This window comes from Leuciscus leuciscus (genome assembly GCF_965113295.1).
Source record: "Leuciscus leuciscus genome assembly, chromosome: 17".
Taxonomy (NCBI): Eukaryota; Metazoa; Chordata; class Actinopteri; order Cypriniformes; family Leuciscidae; genus Leuciscus; species Leuciscus leuciscus.
Window position 1 is genome coordinate 5,418,205 of NC_138741.1, and position 17,081 is coordinate 5,435,285.

General features: G+C 35.8%; 1 protein-coding gene across 1 annotated transcript in view; it reads right to left on the reverse strand.

Annotated features, from left to right (window-relative positions):
* Positions 1 to 773: 773 nt before the first annotated feature.
* alk (ALK receptor tyrosine kinase) overlaps positions 774 to 17,081 on the reverse strand; it is a 465,705-nt gene continuing 449,397 nt past the window's right edge. Inside the window, exons 24-29 of the mRNA XM_082143697.1 lie at positions 16,061 to 16,158; positions 12,753 to 12,845; positions 3,127 to 3,228; positions 2,852 to 2,986; positions 2,341 to 2,431; positions 774 to 1,988 (exon numbers count right to left, since the gene is read on the reverse strand). Of these exons, the coding sequence (XP_081999823.1) occupies positions 1,026 to 1,988; positions 2,341 to 2,431; positions 2,852 to 2,986; positions 3,127 to 3,228; positions 12,753 to 12,845; positions 16,061 to 16,158 (1,482 nt within the window). The 3' untranslated portion in view covers positions 774 to 1,025. The remainder of the gene's footprint in view (positions 1,989 to 2,340; positions 2,432 to 2,851; positions 2,987 to 3,126; positions 3,229 to 12,752; positions 12,846 to 16,060; positions 16,159 to 17,081) is intronic.

Below are 17,081 nucleotides of genomic sequence, written 5' to 3' on the forward strand. Positions count from 1 at the left end.
AGGTGTACTACACATAGAGTACAACACAATGCCAAAGGCTGTTCCTTGCTGGAAAACAAACATTTAATGTTATTTTAAACTTGAAGCAGGTATGCTGATGCCTTTAACCAAAGCTTTACCAGAAAGACTATGCTGGTTGATAACCTTCACCAGCTAAGACTTTCTGGTGAACCTTTTGGCAATGTTGGTTTTTAAGATCCAGACTAGCACCAAACCTGAAAATTAATGATAGTTTAAGCTCATCTTCTCAAGTAACTGACAGGTCTTTCCTATTCTAAAGCTTAAATAAATTAACATATTTGCTTCCACTATGTTGACTTTTAATGTTGAAGTCCCTGACATGAGTCCTGTGATAGAGCCTTCCTTCACTGGTCCTTGACCAATTTCTACATGTTTCTATTCCAACACCATAGCAACAGGTTTTCTCATTGCAAAAAGCCAACAACACTCATCGGTTTCACACACACTAGCCATTTGAGATTTCTGTAATTCATTGTGTTTGATGATAGATGAAAACTCCTGCATTTAAAAGCCAACCAAGACCAAGAGTGAACTAAATGATACATAATGAATGGGGGCAGTTTGCTTTCTGAAGCACACCCATTAATAATTTACATGACCACCAAAGAATAAATTAACAAATGAATAAATAAACAAGCAGGCAAGCAAACATCAACAAACCCGTTTAATTTTTTTCTCCCCCATTATGGAAAAATATCACTGATATAATATAGTCTTTTTCACAGAATTAGTCCTCGTGAGGGCTTAATCAATTTCGTATTTTTTTGTCTCTCAAATGCGGCTTTCAGAAACTCAACAGTCTTGTTTCTTTATCCAATCAACATTCTGTTTCAATGACTGATGCTTAGGGAACGTTTTTCGGAGTTTCCAGTGCAGAACCTTTCTCAGTTACATACTCATGGCTGAAAAGCACAAAGGAAAAGCACAAAGGGGCTTGGCAGAGGTGGACGTAGATTGACAGCACAGTGTTTTGCAAAGTGGGCACTGAAAGAGAGCGTGCACGGTTACAGCACAGTGGCGTTGTGTCCTTCCATTTTCGGGAGTCTGGAGTCCTGCACTGTACCCATGGTGACCAAAAGCGGGCGGTTGTCCTCGGGGCCACTGGCCCGAGCCAAAGAGATGGGCCTCTGCTGGCCAGGATGAGGCGGGGGAGGCTGGGGCCCCGGCATAGGCTCCATGGGCAGGCCCTGTTCCTGGTAGCCATAACCGATGTTCCCACATGGGAACCGTCGTAGTCTGTAGAGCGGAACTGGTGCTAGGGTGGCCGAATCCAGGAGTAAAGGGGTCGGGGCAGGTGGAGGAGGAGGGGGCAAAAGCGGTCGACACAGGCCTTGCTGTTGTTGTTGCAGCTGCTGTTGTTGTTGGCGCTGGAGCTGCTGTTGGTACTGCTGCTGTTTGTGCTGTTGCTGCAGGCCCAAAGCTTCGGCTACTGTCACAGTCCGGCCTGCTTGTTCCTGCCCTTCACCTGGGATCCGTGGGCCACTCACCTGCCTTTGTGCCTGGGCCTGCTGCCTCTTCTGCTGCTGCTGTAGAAACCACGAGCCATAGGTAGGGTTCCACAGGTTGGTGGGCTTCCCGTTACGGCTCTCCTTCTCCAATGGGTGGGCCTGCATGAAGCCCAAATTCACATGTCCTCCATCCTGGGTGGTCAGGGGGGTTGTAGAGGAGGGTTTGGCGGCTGATATGGGGGCAGTGACCACAGGGGGTTGGAGGTGGTGGTGGGGATGAGGCTGAGATGGGGGAGCGGGCGGTAGTTTGTTGTCAGAAGATTGGCCGGCCATGAGAATGACCTCCCCATCTCTCTTAGCCTGATCGGAGTGGGCGACGCATGGAGCATCCTCTGTGCCTTGAGGGGTTACAAGCAAGGAGGGTGCAGAAGGGTCTTCAGGACGCATGGGTACCCTCTCCTCTTCCTCCGGGATGGGGCCGTACTCGACAGGCAAAGGCACATTCACCACATCTGGATCCTAGGGGAATTGAAAAGTCTGTTATCTACCCAAGGATTCAAACTTGCCAGTTTAACAGGTGATACAAATAGTTGGCAAGATCAAGATTTTAATGATTTAATTAAACAAAATAATAAATTAAATTAAAAATGTGTCACTTAAAAGATCATTAATATTGTAACTTAAAATATGAATTAAGAAGATTACATTTTGACAAAGATTGTTCGATACTGTATACTTTGGCAAATTCCATGCATAATGTGCACAGTATACATAATGCATATTACAATATTGGAAAGGGTACTATTATGGCGAACTTCTAACAAACCTACTGTTGCACAGCATGAACAGACACAGTTTTCAGATGTAGTACCTGCAGACAATAGTCAATCCTCTCCAGAATAGTTGAGAAGTTTGGTCTGTCTTCTGGTTGATGCTGCCAACTCTGTGTCATTATCCGGTACCTATTTTACAAACAAAATAATATTTGTATTCTCTTCCTTTCTGTTCTATCTTCACTAGATATCACTTCATCTATGTCTAGACTGGATGAGTAGGTTTTATTATTTTCAGATATAAAATAAGCCTTTTTTAGTTTTGTTTCAAAGATCAGCTCTGCAAGATCAAGTTAGATTAGAAACTGAATTAAATCAAAACTCCAGCTAGGAAGGTTTGATTATTATTCGATTAGTATATTTTCAGAGACAGAAAAGATAAAGCAGAGGGAAAGTTAACGAGGACTGACAAATTGAGAATTAGAATGCATATGCATCAGACAATGACAGATTCTTGAGATTTAAGAAAACTGTGGCCAACATTTAATGCAATCTATTTCTGTTATATGGAGCGCTGCATAAATATCCTGCATTTCTGAGTCCACTCACACTGGCCCAGGGCAGTTCTTGGGCGGGTCCATTCGGCCTCCATTAGTAACAAACTCCAACACCTCTTGGTTACTGCGGCTTGGGTACGGCATATATCCCAGCGAGAAGATCTCCCACAGCAGAACACCAAATGACCTGAAAAACAAGACAAAAGGAGGGAAATGAACGGCAAGGTGAGACAAAATCATAGTAATTACGGAAAAATAGAGTGAAAAACAGTGGGGTTGCATATGAAAGAACTTCATTCAAGTATGTAATTATATTACAGCACTCACCATGTATCTGTTTTCGAGGTAAAGATTCCCTCCATAAAGGCCTCAGGAGGCATCCATTTGACTGGCAGCATAGCGCGGCCTCCTTTCCTGTAATAGCTGGCTCTGTGGAAAAACACATGCCCAGACAAAAAAGAGAGAGGCATTGTTATGAATGCCCACAGCAGACAGAAGCTGAGTGGAGTGACTTATTAACTCCAGTCGCAGATCAGAGAGTGAAAAAGCACGGGAAAATGAAAAGAGCAGAAATTGCATGGAAAGACATAAAGGAGAAACTCCAATGTGCGACTTATGCAAGGATGGAATTCATCAGCCATGTTCTCTGAAGTCTTGATCTGATCCTTAGTCACTAAATGCTTTACTAAATGATTAATTGTGTGCATATGGCTTGGTTTTGTGTTAAAAGAAAAAAGCAGTATTCTAAAATAATTACTAAGTGGGAGTGTATTGCTTGAATAACCTAATTGTTCTTGTCCACCAGGCCAGAATTAAACAGAAAACTTTAATTAAACGGTTTATGGGAAGTGACTGACCTAGTTCATTTGAGATGCCTTGCCTAATTTGCATGTTTTTCTCATGACATAAAATATGCAGATGTTCCAGACAAGCAAAGTAAATTAGCTAAATGTTGAATCTACACACCCAGCCACTAGATCTGTCTGTCTTGGGTCCTTACCGTCAAACCCTTCTGACTTTAGAGTGGTAAGTTAGGGTTAGGGTTTATGGAAAGTGACTGACCTAGTTCATTTGAGATGCCTTGCACTCTAAAAATCAGACAGACCTCGGGCTCAACAACATCTGATTTTCCATCGGATTCTGATTGTTTTTAGGTCAAGGAACATCTACAGTATGCATTCAGAAAATCAAAATCCAATTCACCCACGACGCTGAGAAGGAAAAAAAAAATGGGGCAAGTGTGGTGGAGGTTCGAGATCGATATTATACCCACAAGAGAAGCCAGATGAGGACTTGATCTTCAGTTTGACAAAGTTTTGACGAAAGAAGAATATATCTTGAATAAGGGAAAATGTGTCTTGAATATCACATCGTTTGTTCCTGATCTATTTCAAACAAAAGTTTATTTTTATTTTTTATTAAATTGAAATATTTTTTTGTCAGAAAGAAAGGACTTCACTATCACTTATGAAGAATCTAATGAGTAGCCAAGATATAAGAGTGATGTATTTAAAATGACTTTTTGTCCTGTGATGAACATTTGGCAGTGTATTTATAGCTCATAGCATGCTTTGCACGGGATTGGAAAAGGAGAATACATATTTAAATGAAGTGGCATTTTATGCAGGTTTTTTTAGGAAAGGGAAAGGCATGTACGTGTTTAATGCTGTTACTTTTGACATTTAGGTTGAGGTTGAGTACAAAAGGTATTATTACATGCTAATGCCAGTGAGAAATATTATCCTACCCGTTCATTAAATTTACATGTTAAACAAGAGACATTTAGCATGTGCTCTGCTAGCTGTTCATTTAAACTCACATAGTTAAGATTAATTGTTTCCACTAAATTATGCTGAAATTAAATTAGTTGGAACAACTCCATTTTTTGAGTAATGAGTTTAAACTTTTTGTGTTTATGCTACAAATTATAACATTCCTCTAATGCAGTAGTTTGTTGGTTGAACACAATTTCAAAAGAAGTTGCATAACTCAAAAAGATGCAAATTTTTGTTGTTGTTATTGAACCAAAACATTTGTTTTTAGAAAGTGATTAATTTGCGTGTCCAGAACTGTGTATTTTATTTTATGATTAAAATCTGCAAAGTACATTAACTAAATGTTGAATTAACTTCCAGACAGTTTATTTCTGTCCTAGGTCCTGACCATCAAACGTTCAGATTTCAGGAGGGTAAGTTAGGGTTCGGGTTTATGGAAAGTTACTGTGACCTAGTTCATTTGAGATGCCTCACTTAATTCACATGTTTTACTCATAAAATATGCAGAAGTTCTGGACAAACAACGTAGAAGAAATAAATGTTGAATCAATATCAAAACATTAGATCTGTCTGTCTTGAATCCTAACCGTTAAACTCTCTGATCTTAAGTGGGGTAAATTAGGGTTAGGTAGGGTTAGAGTTAGACCTAGTTCATTCGAGATGTCTTGCTTAATTAGTTTGTTTTATTCTACGGTACAATGGTTTAATTGTACATGCAAATGTTATGCACTAGTTAAGTACATTTCCTGAGATGATTCAAATGAATCAAGACAATTGTTTTCTTCTTCCTACTAAAGTGAATCCAGTAGTCATAAAGCAGTTAAAGACTGAATCTAGCCACTAAATACAAGTAGGACAAATATAGGACAACATCCTAGTAGGTCCTAGAACAATATTCTTATAAATCAGATTTCAGGGTTAAGCTTGGGGCATTATAGGACAGCGGTATTAGGTTATAGGTAAGATCAGTGTTAGGGGTTTGGCCTATGATATTGATACAATTGTTGGTCCGGAACCAAAGTAGGATGTTGATCCAGTAACATGTTCTATTAGAGTAAATCATGTCATGCCCACTAATACCAAGACTACACCTTAACAGGACTCACACATGTAAGACATATTTAATATGACCCAAAAAATTATCTGCACTGTGCTTTAGACACTATATGTGAGATACTTAATTTGGCTTAATTTACTAGGTAAAGTAGTAGCATGAACATCATTGTATTTTCATACATTTATGCATTTATAGACACATTTATCCAAAGTGACATATACTAGATTTAAGGTGATGTTCGAAAAATTTTGACATTTTTTGAAATTCAAAAAGCATCAACAGATTTTAGCTGCTAAAATATTCAACATCCTGTCTGCAATTTTTTCATGAGATCAATCTTTCCCAAAGCAGATCCCAAACTATGCCATGCATGAAAATAATGTTTTAAATCTCCATAACACTGTTTTAACACTGTTATATTAAATTCTGCCATCCATTATTCTTATGTTATTCCAAACCTGTATGACTTAATTTCTATTGTAAAAAAAAAAAAAAAAGAGAAATTTTGAAAGATGTCTCATTGTTATTGTTGTTTCCCACACAATGAAAGGTAGAGAGGTTCAATTTTGTTTGGACCCCAAGTGTTTCTCTAAAAACTTTTACGAGTGGGTAAATTATGCCATAATCTTATTTTTTAATTTTTTGGGGGTGAACTATCCCTTTAAGGTTTTAAGTGTTACTGAATGTCTTATCTGGGAGACTTTCTTCACATTTCTCATGGTGCGATCATTGTGAGTCTGAAACCATTTTCCTCACCCAGAGCTGATGTTATCAAGATCTAGTTCCAATATCTGACCCTCTGCTGACAACAGTAAAAAATAAATAAAGTGAGAGAGAAAGAAAAAAGTGAGACAAATATGTCTCTTTTTTTTTTTTTTTTTTGCCAACAGCTATCCTGAGGTTGCTAAAGCAATAATCGTGGGAGAGTATTATGCTGAGCATTTATCACAAAAAGAAAATGAGAGACTGAGGCTGAAAAGATAAACTGCAGTCTCCTAAACAAAAGCATTGGCACTTTTGACAAAATCTTGATGATGCTGGTCTTATCGGGCTCCGGTTCTATAGAAACTAGTGTGTGGCCTTCTGGGAGTGTGGCAGCGAGGCCTGTTCCACCTCCCGCATGAAAACACACCTGACACACTAACATTACACTCATGTTTCCAGCAATTTCACTCATGCGAACGGACCTCGCATGCCAGGACTCAAGGGAAACCAACAATGAAACCCTTTGAAGAAGGAAATCAAAGAAGATCACAGAGAACCTTTGTGCTGCTACTGACTCTCTGGTCCCTTGTGGGATGGTTTGCTGCCACAGTCGAGGAGATGGAGGGAAAATATCAGGCAGTTTGGGATGTTAAAGACACTAAGTTATAAACTCAATTTATGAGATAAACCAAAATATACATGTACAGACCCTTTCCAAAAAATGTGAATATCATGGAAAAGTTTATTTATTTCCATAATTCCATTCAAAACGTCAAACTTACATAGATTATAGATTCAGGGCCCACAACTTAAACGATTTCAAGTATTTAGTTGTTAATTTGTAGATAATTTGGGCTTCCAGCTCATAAAACCCACGAAAACAGGATTTCAAAAAATTTGAATATTACATGAAATCACACAGTAATTACACAGTAATACCATGGTCATTGAACCAGGTTTTGGTTATTTTGGCAGTGTGGGCAGGTGCAAATCCTGCTGGAAAATGAAGGAAGCATGAAGTGCTCTGGAAATGTCCTGGTAGACGGCTGCGTTGACTCTGGATTTAATAAAGCACAGTGGACCAAAGTCCTCTTTTCTGATGAGAGCAAATTTTGCATCTCATTTGGAAACCAAGGTCCCAGAGTCTGGAGGAAGAATGGAGAGGCACACAATCCAAGATGCTTGAAGTCCAGTGTGAAGTTTCCACAGTCTGTGTTGGTTTGGGGAGCCATGTCATCGGCTGGTGTTGGTCCACTGTGCTGTCCACTCAACGCAGCCGTCTACCAGGACATTTCCAGAGCACTTCATGCTTCCTTCATTTTCCAGCAGGATTTGCACCTGCCCACACTGCCAAAAGAACCAAAACCTGGTTCAATGACCATGGTATCACTGTGTAATTACTGTGTGATTTCATGTAATATTCAAATTTTTTGAAATCCTGTTTTCGTGGGTTTTATGAGCTGGAAGCCCAAATTATGTAAACAACTAAATACTTGACATCGTTTAAGTTGTGGGCCCTGAATCTATAATCTATGGAAGTTTAACGTTTTGAATGGAATTATGGAAATAAATAAACTTTTCCATGATATTCTAATTGTTTGGAAAGGGTCTGTATTCCTCACCATATTCGTATTTCGAATGTCAGTAAAAAAAAAAAAAAAAAAAAAAAAAAAAGTGTGTGTGTGAACATAGATACTTCCCTCCTAAATAGTAGGTGAAAAACAGTATGTGAAAAGGGGAGTATTTCCAAATTGACAGTATTCATCAAATTGTAGGCTACTTGACCTGCTACCTTCAGCTAGAGTCTGAAGTGTGGATCCAATGAACAATTTATGAGGCCACAGGAGAAGTCACATAATAATGATCTTTATCGGACTTGGTTTCGAGAATGGTCCATTTTTGACAATTTTTCTTAAAGTCTTGGTCTTGTCTCTGTCTCGACAGCATTTGTACTCGGTCTAGTCTTGGTCTCAGACTAAGAGGACCCTGGATTTTGTCAAGACCACAACTGCAAGGATATCACTAAATTGCTGGTGCATTGTCAGATTTATTTGTTTACATCATTATTGTGATTTGATGTAAAACTTACTGCTTAGAATGCAATCAATAACTTAAGATTTCTTTTGTTACTGTTACTTACAATCTACAGGATTGTCTCAAAAAAGTAAATTGCCCAAAATTCATACAAATGGTCACAAATTTTAAATTTGATTGCAAAAACAGTACTTGAATGAGATCTTGTTTTTTGTATATTATAACAAAGGATATAATTAAGCAATGTAACAAGAGCAAGAGAGCTGTTTTCACGAATACGTGCATGATTGCAAACGTCATATTGATTTTATTTTAGATACAATTTTAGACGTTTTCGCTATTTCGGCAACAACAAATTCATAGCAGAACTGTTGTGTGTTTCTGAGCAACACGCTGAGGTGTTTGAATAAATGATTCTGCAACTCACTCATTAATTGTTTTGTTGCCACCTACTGGCGGTTTCAGTTTCATATTTTAAAGTAGGCTTATTTTATTTTTCCATCATATTTCTATATTCAAACTGTTATTTTTAAGACAATCTCAACATTATTTATGCAGGTGTAATTGTACCAATTCAGCAGCAACTTACTGCAACACAAAGATGAATTTTATTGTTAGTGATTTGATTGGTAACAGCTCTACATAGTGTCTTATTATTCTAATTGTATTTATTGATTACATATAAGACATTTCTCAGACAGTAGATATGGATTTATTAGATGATTTTGAGGAGTGCTGGTCTGGTCTTGGTCTTGGTCTCGGTTTAGTTGGTCTTGACTACAACACTATTTCATACTACACACATTCATACTATATTGAACATCATTTTTTAATGGTTGCGGAGTAGTTGCCTGTTCAAAAGAAGGGCCTACTCAGAGAACAAGAAGCCTATTCATTAATGAAACTGAGGAAGGAAGTGACAACAGAAAGTTGGATGAGCAAAACATACATATTTAACTATATTGACTAAGTGCATTTAGACCTCCAAAAAAAAAATCTCTAAACAAGCACTGGTTTTTTTTTTTTTTTTTTTGGTGTTGACATACTTCATATTGAAACATGAAGTTTGGGATGGGACATATCAAAGAGCTCAGCCCTTCATAGAAAATAAGCCAATATTTTTTATTTTTTTTATTTACAGCATTCAGTTACCCTGATTTGCGACTGGGTAAAAATGTAGAGCAGTATTTTGAGTCATCAAAAAAAAAAAAAAACATTTTAAATTGTGAATACCCTCTATACTGCATTTCAACATTTACATATACACCAGCATATAGATGACTTCAAAATAGCAAGGACTGCACGCAAAAAAATCTCATTTCAATTCATGGCGTCTTAAAGGAAAGCTTGTATAATAAGGATGATTTAGGATCGAGTTTTTTTTCAGGGGATTTACAGGATGCTCTTGTATTTAAAAACAGCAAGATAGAACAGAATACTACACAAAGGGATTTCGACAAGAATTCAATAATTCAACAAATAAATACACTTCATATCAATATCCTTTAGTCCTCACACATCAATGGATTGTGCATAAAAACAGGAAGAGGTTTGGACTCCAGCAACGACTGCCTTATTGTTGAATTCAGTGAAACACAAGCTATGTTTTGATGGATTTAGTGGCGTTTGATTTTTGAGCTTTTATATTTTTAAGCATGGTGCTTTAAAGAGGATCAATTTAGAGATGCAGCTTGTCAGAAAGAGTTTTAGCATGTTAACAGTCTTACTGTTTGCTGTCAACACGCTAAATCCCCCTCAAAGACTTTGCATCTCTAAATTCATCCTATTTAAAGCACTATACTAAAAAATACTGAGCAGAAAATACTAGATAAACTAGTCAACTTCCCTAAATGGACAACCATAGCGACAATGAAAGGTTGTGGAAAATTTGAACCTCTAAGGGGTTCACTATGCGAATTAAATTGATCACATCTCAGCATTCTCCACTCTCAGAAGATGAGATGAAATATTCACGCAAACCTCCACTGTAATTCTCCCCATCCCCAATCGCATTTTCCTCACAGCTCTGAACTCCTGTCCTGTCTGCAGAACTCAGCGGGAAAATGCAAGGAAAATCTACATCAGCAATTAGAGCACGCTTTTATGGCAACGCTCCGGAGGGAGTAAAACAAGGATCCGTCTTTTCCCTTCAGCTTTTCTCTGGCTAATAATACCCTTCTTTCACCAGCTAAGTGAGCCATTTTCAGACACACGTTCCAGTAGCGCATAAGAGGCAGTCAAGCTCACAACTCCTTTCATTTCATCACAGCGGTGCTGCCATCTCATCTGACGGATAATGTCAAAGGACGATTCACACTAGTGCCAAATTGTGTATTTCTCTAAAGACAGTATCTGAAAATATAGCTTATGAAGACATGGAGATTGTTAGTTAGAGTCTTACCTCTCTAAACACCACAGGGCTTCACTGTCTTCTGATTTGTAAAACTCTAAAATAAAATTGTATGTATGCATGTAAGTGTATATGTATTGATTGGTTGAACGATTGAAGGGACATCAGTGGTGTAGACACTTGCTGTTGACCTGGACTGAACATAGCAGTCATTGTGCATTTTTGCATTAAGGAAAAGAGTGGACGGATCATTTCCATAATGACCAACGCAATCTACCAAGAGAAGCGCACATTAGTGTCTAGTTTAAGACGTGCTTTTTTGGGGGGCCGGTAAATAATGACACAAATACCAGTAAATTGATGAGTGCAAATATCAGTAAAGCACCTTGCATTATTTATTTAAATATTCTCCTCCAATATATTTTGCGTCTGAAAGGGAAACTCCTACAAATGCATATGCAATAAGGTCAGCCACAAAAAAAAAAAAAAAAAAAAAACTGTCTTTTCAACACTAATTTTTCACTGCATGTCTTTAGAAAATCCTGACAGTAATTTTTAATGCCAAAAGAGGCTTTGCGCTAGAGCAAGCTTTTAATAAATATGGCCCTAAGAATAGACACATAGCCAACACATATTTAGAAAGCCAACAATTTGAGAGTTTACAACTGAAGACTCAGAATCACTGTTATTATTATGGATATATATATATATATATATATATATATATATATATATATATATATATATATATATATATATATATATATATAAATAATCTCAAACATTAAAAAACTAAAATAAAAATATTAAGAATATATTTTTTAAATGTATAAAATATGATGTGACTGTAGTGTAGAAACTTACAAAGATAATGAAGCTGAAGCCACAAGTCTGTTCGTGCTTCATTTCAAATCTGAGGATGCTATCTATAAAACCATGTCATGTGAGTTTTTAGAGAAGGCTGATAACATGCTAATACATTTTTTTATTGCCCTGAATAATATCATATTCAAAATATCATACGATCGATTATTTTGCACTCCTGACATAAATTAAGAAATGAACATGTATCCGAGTTTTAGCAAAAACATTGGTCAAATTTCGAAGCTTAAATCTTTCTCATGTTGCTCAGTTTGTCCAGATCATGTAAGAGTGTGATGTTTTAACGTGAGGTAAGTGTTGACCAACACTAATCTGGGGCCGCCGGCAATGCGCAATGTTAAATGAGATGATCAGTTCTCCATCGGTTTGAATGAAATGACATATTCATATGGAGTAAAACTGTGAAAGCGATTAAGTTCACTTCATGTCTGTATATGTTCCAAAAAAGTTGTAATATTCTCTATAAAATATTACAACCCCATTTATTTTCCTTCTGATGTTTCATCTTTATGAATATTTTAATAATGACTAGCTTCCTGAATTCATATATACAGTATACATATATAAACAATGCACATTATGCATACATTAGCAAGTAATGTCCAATTAAAATCAGATAATTAAAATGTTCCATTCCATGCATTCAGAAAATCTATTTACTACAGTAAACGAGTGGTATGGCAGTGCGCTACATCAATCATATCCATGAGAACATTCATCCAGTGTTTCTCCATGCTGGCAAACCTCTGTGTAAATAATAAGGAAATAGAAATCTACCCTTTGAATAAGCTGAGCACTTCTTAATTTAGTTTGCTTGACTCTTGCCTTAAAATGAGAAATATGTTGATAATAAAAGTTCGCAATTGGATTTTCAGAATGAGGTACGCTTTCATCTTTTCTCAGCTGAAATACTGTGGAGGAAAAAGCCAAATTACAGACCTTCAATTTTTAGAGCCAACTGAATATAAACACAGATGCAAAATTGAACTGTCATGTTTTTTTTTTTTTTTTTTCATGTCTGCCATCTCTATGTTCTGTGAACTATTGCTTGAATAGTTAATTAATTAATTATTCCAAGCCCAATGTCAATATCAGGAGGATATTAAAGTGACTTATGAGCTCACGATGCCATATGAAATATGTGCCATACCTGTAGATGTCTCTGGCCATGCCAAAGTCACCAATCTTAGCCACCCTCCCCAAGCCTTTACAGGTCAGAAGACAGTTCCTGGCAGCAATATCCCTGTTAGGAATACAAGACTGTCAAATTTAGCAGACACACACACACACATTTACATACAATATTTGCTCTATGCTCTAAATAATAATAATAAAAAAAAAATAATAATAGAATAATGAAAAAAAAAAAAAAAGTGTACCACCATATTTTAATCACAGAAATATTTTCACCAATAGCACTGCCAGCTCGATATGTTTAGCATTGTTCAGCAACAACATTGTGGACTTAAACTGTTTCCAGTCCTATTACTGTAAATAACATTCGTGCAAATGTAGTATAGTTTTCTTAAACTATGGTACTTTTAACAAAAGAAAAATAATAATAATAAAATAATAATGAATAAAAATAATAATTATGAACAATCTTTAATCTAATAATTCTAGTTATAAGGCATTTATAACTAGAATAATTAGTTCATAATTCGTTCATAATTATTCTTTTCAATTATGTCTCTTGTCGGTAACACTTTACAATAAGGTTTATTTTGTGCTAACCATGAGCTATACGCTACTTTTTTTTGTTGTTAACTGTATTTGTTAATCTTTGTTAAGGTTAGTTAATAAAAATACAGCTGTTTTTATTGTTTGTTCATGTTTCTCCATGGTGCATTAACTAATGTAAACAAATACAAATGTTGATTTTAATAATGTATTAGTAAATGTTGAAATTAACATTAACAACACTGTCAGAAATAGGGGTACAGTAGGAGTCCATTTCTGTCCCCCAAGGTGCAATCTACACTAACGTACCCCATAGGGCTTATTATTGGACATATATGTACTTTTTTGAGGGTCAAAAAGCATTAAAATGTACATATATGTACCGTTTCTTTTAAAGGTTAAGGTACAATATTGTACCCTTGAGGGTAAAGCCCCAGTGACAAGCCATTGTACCCCTAAAGGTACAATTATGTTCTTTATTTTCTGAGAGTGAATGATTAATAAATGCTGTAGAAGTGCAGTTCATTATAAGTTCATGTTAACTAACATTGCTAACTAATGTTTACTATGAAACCTTATTGTAAAGCGTTACCATCACTGAAGTCCAGATTGTATTTTAAGAGTTAACTGCACCAATGTGAGACACTGTCATACATATTTAGAGCATGTCAAATGAATGACACCTCATCTTCACTGCTAGCAAAGACAGAACACTCCAGTTATAAACAACGAAGCTGTCAACACTGAAACCACAGTTAAGCACAAACTCTGTCCGCATTAATGGGGACATCTTGTGTGAAACTCAGAGCAACAACACATTCATTAACAGAGCTTTTGCTTTTGCAATCTTCTTCTTTTTTAAATATATTACTTATTTTAGCTTTTTTTTTTCTTTTTTTCTGTCGTTAGGATTAATAAACTCCTGATAGTTGCATTATGGTTATACTTCACTTAAGGTGTCAGATTAATCTTTCCTTCTTTAACTGTGGAGAACCAGCCTAGAAGTCAAGAACAACCAAAGATTGTTGAACAAATAAAAATGATTTAAATAATTATCAACACAAGGAAGACTCAAATGTAGTAACATCTTTTATTGACAAAAAGATAGATCTATAGTTTTTAAAAACTATTATAGGCCTATTTAATTATTTATGATTTTCATAACTTTTTCCCCATTTATTTGTTTTCTTCAATTTGAATACCAAAACAAGGTCTGATTATAGATTAGATTAGATATAGAACTAGATTTTTTCAAACATGACTGTAAAAAAAAAAAAAAAAAAAAATATATATATATATATATATATATGAGCCATTCACAAACATTATTTTAGTGACCTTTAAATTGAGTTTAAAGGATAGATTTTTATAGACAGAATTTATCCATCATTCTGAAGAACTAACCATTTGTTGCATAACTCTTTAGTTTAATTTTTTTCAAAAAAAAAAAAAAAGTTGTCAGCCACCACCAGCAAGATTCATGGCACCCAGAATATTTTGTTGTATGAATGTCTGAATATGCAATATATATATATATATATATATATATATATATATAAAAAAAAAACAGACCCTCTACTTTTAAACAAACAAAGAAAAAGAAAAAAAGAAAAAAAAATTAGGAAAAAGCTGAGAATTATTTTTTTATTATTATTTTTATATTTTTGTTTGCCAAAGACTACATCCAGATCAGATTCAGAATAATGATCAAATCACAGATGGAGTAGATTGAATCCATCAACACCCCCAAAGCTTCACAGTCCTATAGCTCGTCCTGGGTCGACATCTCATTCAGTAACATTAGGCAGTGTTGATTGATATGCTGTTTAATTTTGATGATTGCGTTATTTTACATATTCTAACATACGCTATCGCAGTTTTCTTCGTCTTCTTCACACGTGTTTTGATCAGGAGATTCTGTACTCTTTCAGAAGATGCCTAATAGCGCCCCCTACCGTATAACAGTGAAAACACGGAAAGCCAGACATTTTCGTCAAATGGCGGGGAAAGAGTTAAAGAGTCACTAAAATTGATTATTCCAATCCGGCTTCTATTCATTTATATCCTTTGTAAAGTTCAAAAATGTGTTTTTCAAAGTATTTTAACTTACAGTACTCTTGGTATTCAATCAATCAACATAAATCAATTATTCCTTCCAAGTTTACCTGCCTCAAAACCTCACATAAAATAAAATAAAAACTTAAGCAAAAACCTGTACTTGTTTTCAGGCTTCTTGTCTAAGTGAAAAAGCTACAAAGTGGTTAACAGTTATAAGGACAGTAAGAAGTCTTGATCTGCAAGACTATTCCCGTTTCTTTTTGAAGGACGAGTCATGAAAGTCATGTTTCCAATTACTTGTAGTACCATTTGAAGGCATTTTGTGTCAAACACCCAATATCGGACAGCCTTTTATGCTAAAAAATCCTCTGAAAGGGCAAAACGATCAATCCCTCTAGGTTTGGATCAAAACATTGAATTTGAAGGCCCAGATATATTTTAACTTGGCTGTTTAGTAGGAAACTGCAGATGGGTAAGTGTCTGGATTGATGACTGGACTGCTCATGTAGCATAAATGAGCTCTAAGTGGACTCATTTTTCATGCCATTCTGGATGCGAGTGTCAAAAAGAAGCAGGACTCCCACTGCAGGTACAAGAGGGAAGCAGAACTCCTGAACGGAGTCGAGGAGCGCTGAATTTGTGCTGACTTCAGACAAAAGCAGATCCTCCATCTGTTGTTAAATTGCTCTGTAATGTGTGTAGGTGTGTTGGAAATGATACCTGTGGATGAACTGGTTCTCTTCTAAGTACTGGCAGCCGCGGGCGATGTCTCTGGCTATGTTGAGAAGATCTACCATGGTTAGACTTGAAGGGTGCTCCTGGGAAACAGGAATTCAGAATAATGGGTATTGTAATGTGTCTGTTTTGGTTCTGTTTTCCCTGTTCTGGTTTGCCTGAGTTCCCTGTGCTTATTAGTTTCCATAGTTCCTATTTTAATTCACACACCTGTTCGGTTTTACCTTGATTTGCTCTCCCCATGTATTTAAGTCCTGCATTTCCTCAGTTCTGTGTTCGGTCTTGTTTGCGTACATGTGTAGTGGTTTTGCTATTATATTTCAATAATTAGGATTTCATTGAGGCTGAAGTCATAGGCTACGTTCACACTGAATTTCGTTTCTGTGTGTGAATAAATGATCTGCTTTTAGCAAACTATTTAGCTATACTGAGTAAAATCGATTGAAATATGTTGAAATAAAATGTATTTGTATAAGCAACGTATTAAACTGCAAATTAACATTTATATTCCTTATAATAAAAACGAAAGACCTATGTTACAGACATATGAAAGACAACATTTCGTTGATTAGTTTTGGATAGATTACACATTTTTACTGTAAAATATCTGCCACCTCAAATATGTTTGCCAATTTTTGCTAATATGTTAAATATAGTATGTTTTGTCAATGTAGGCTATATTCGAAGTTTGAAATATGTATGATAAAATGTATACTTTAGTTTTTACAAAGAAAGATTACACTTCAATTGTTGTTGTAATTGTAACCTTTTTAATAAAAAAAATATATATTTACAAGGTAGATGTAAACAAATTTTAAAAGGTAAATATAAGCATTTTCTTTAAATAATTTTTATTGTGTTTTATTATTGACAAATTTGGGGAGAGGATACATATTCCAAAACTGAAAATACAGTATGAGAATTAACTGCACAATTAATAGACATGTTTTCCTTGGATATTATACAATTTGCAAGCAAAATTTGTAAAAAAAAAAAAATTTGACAT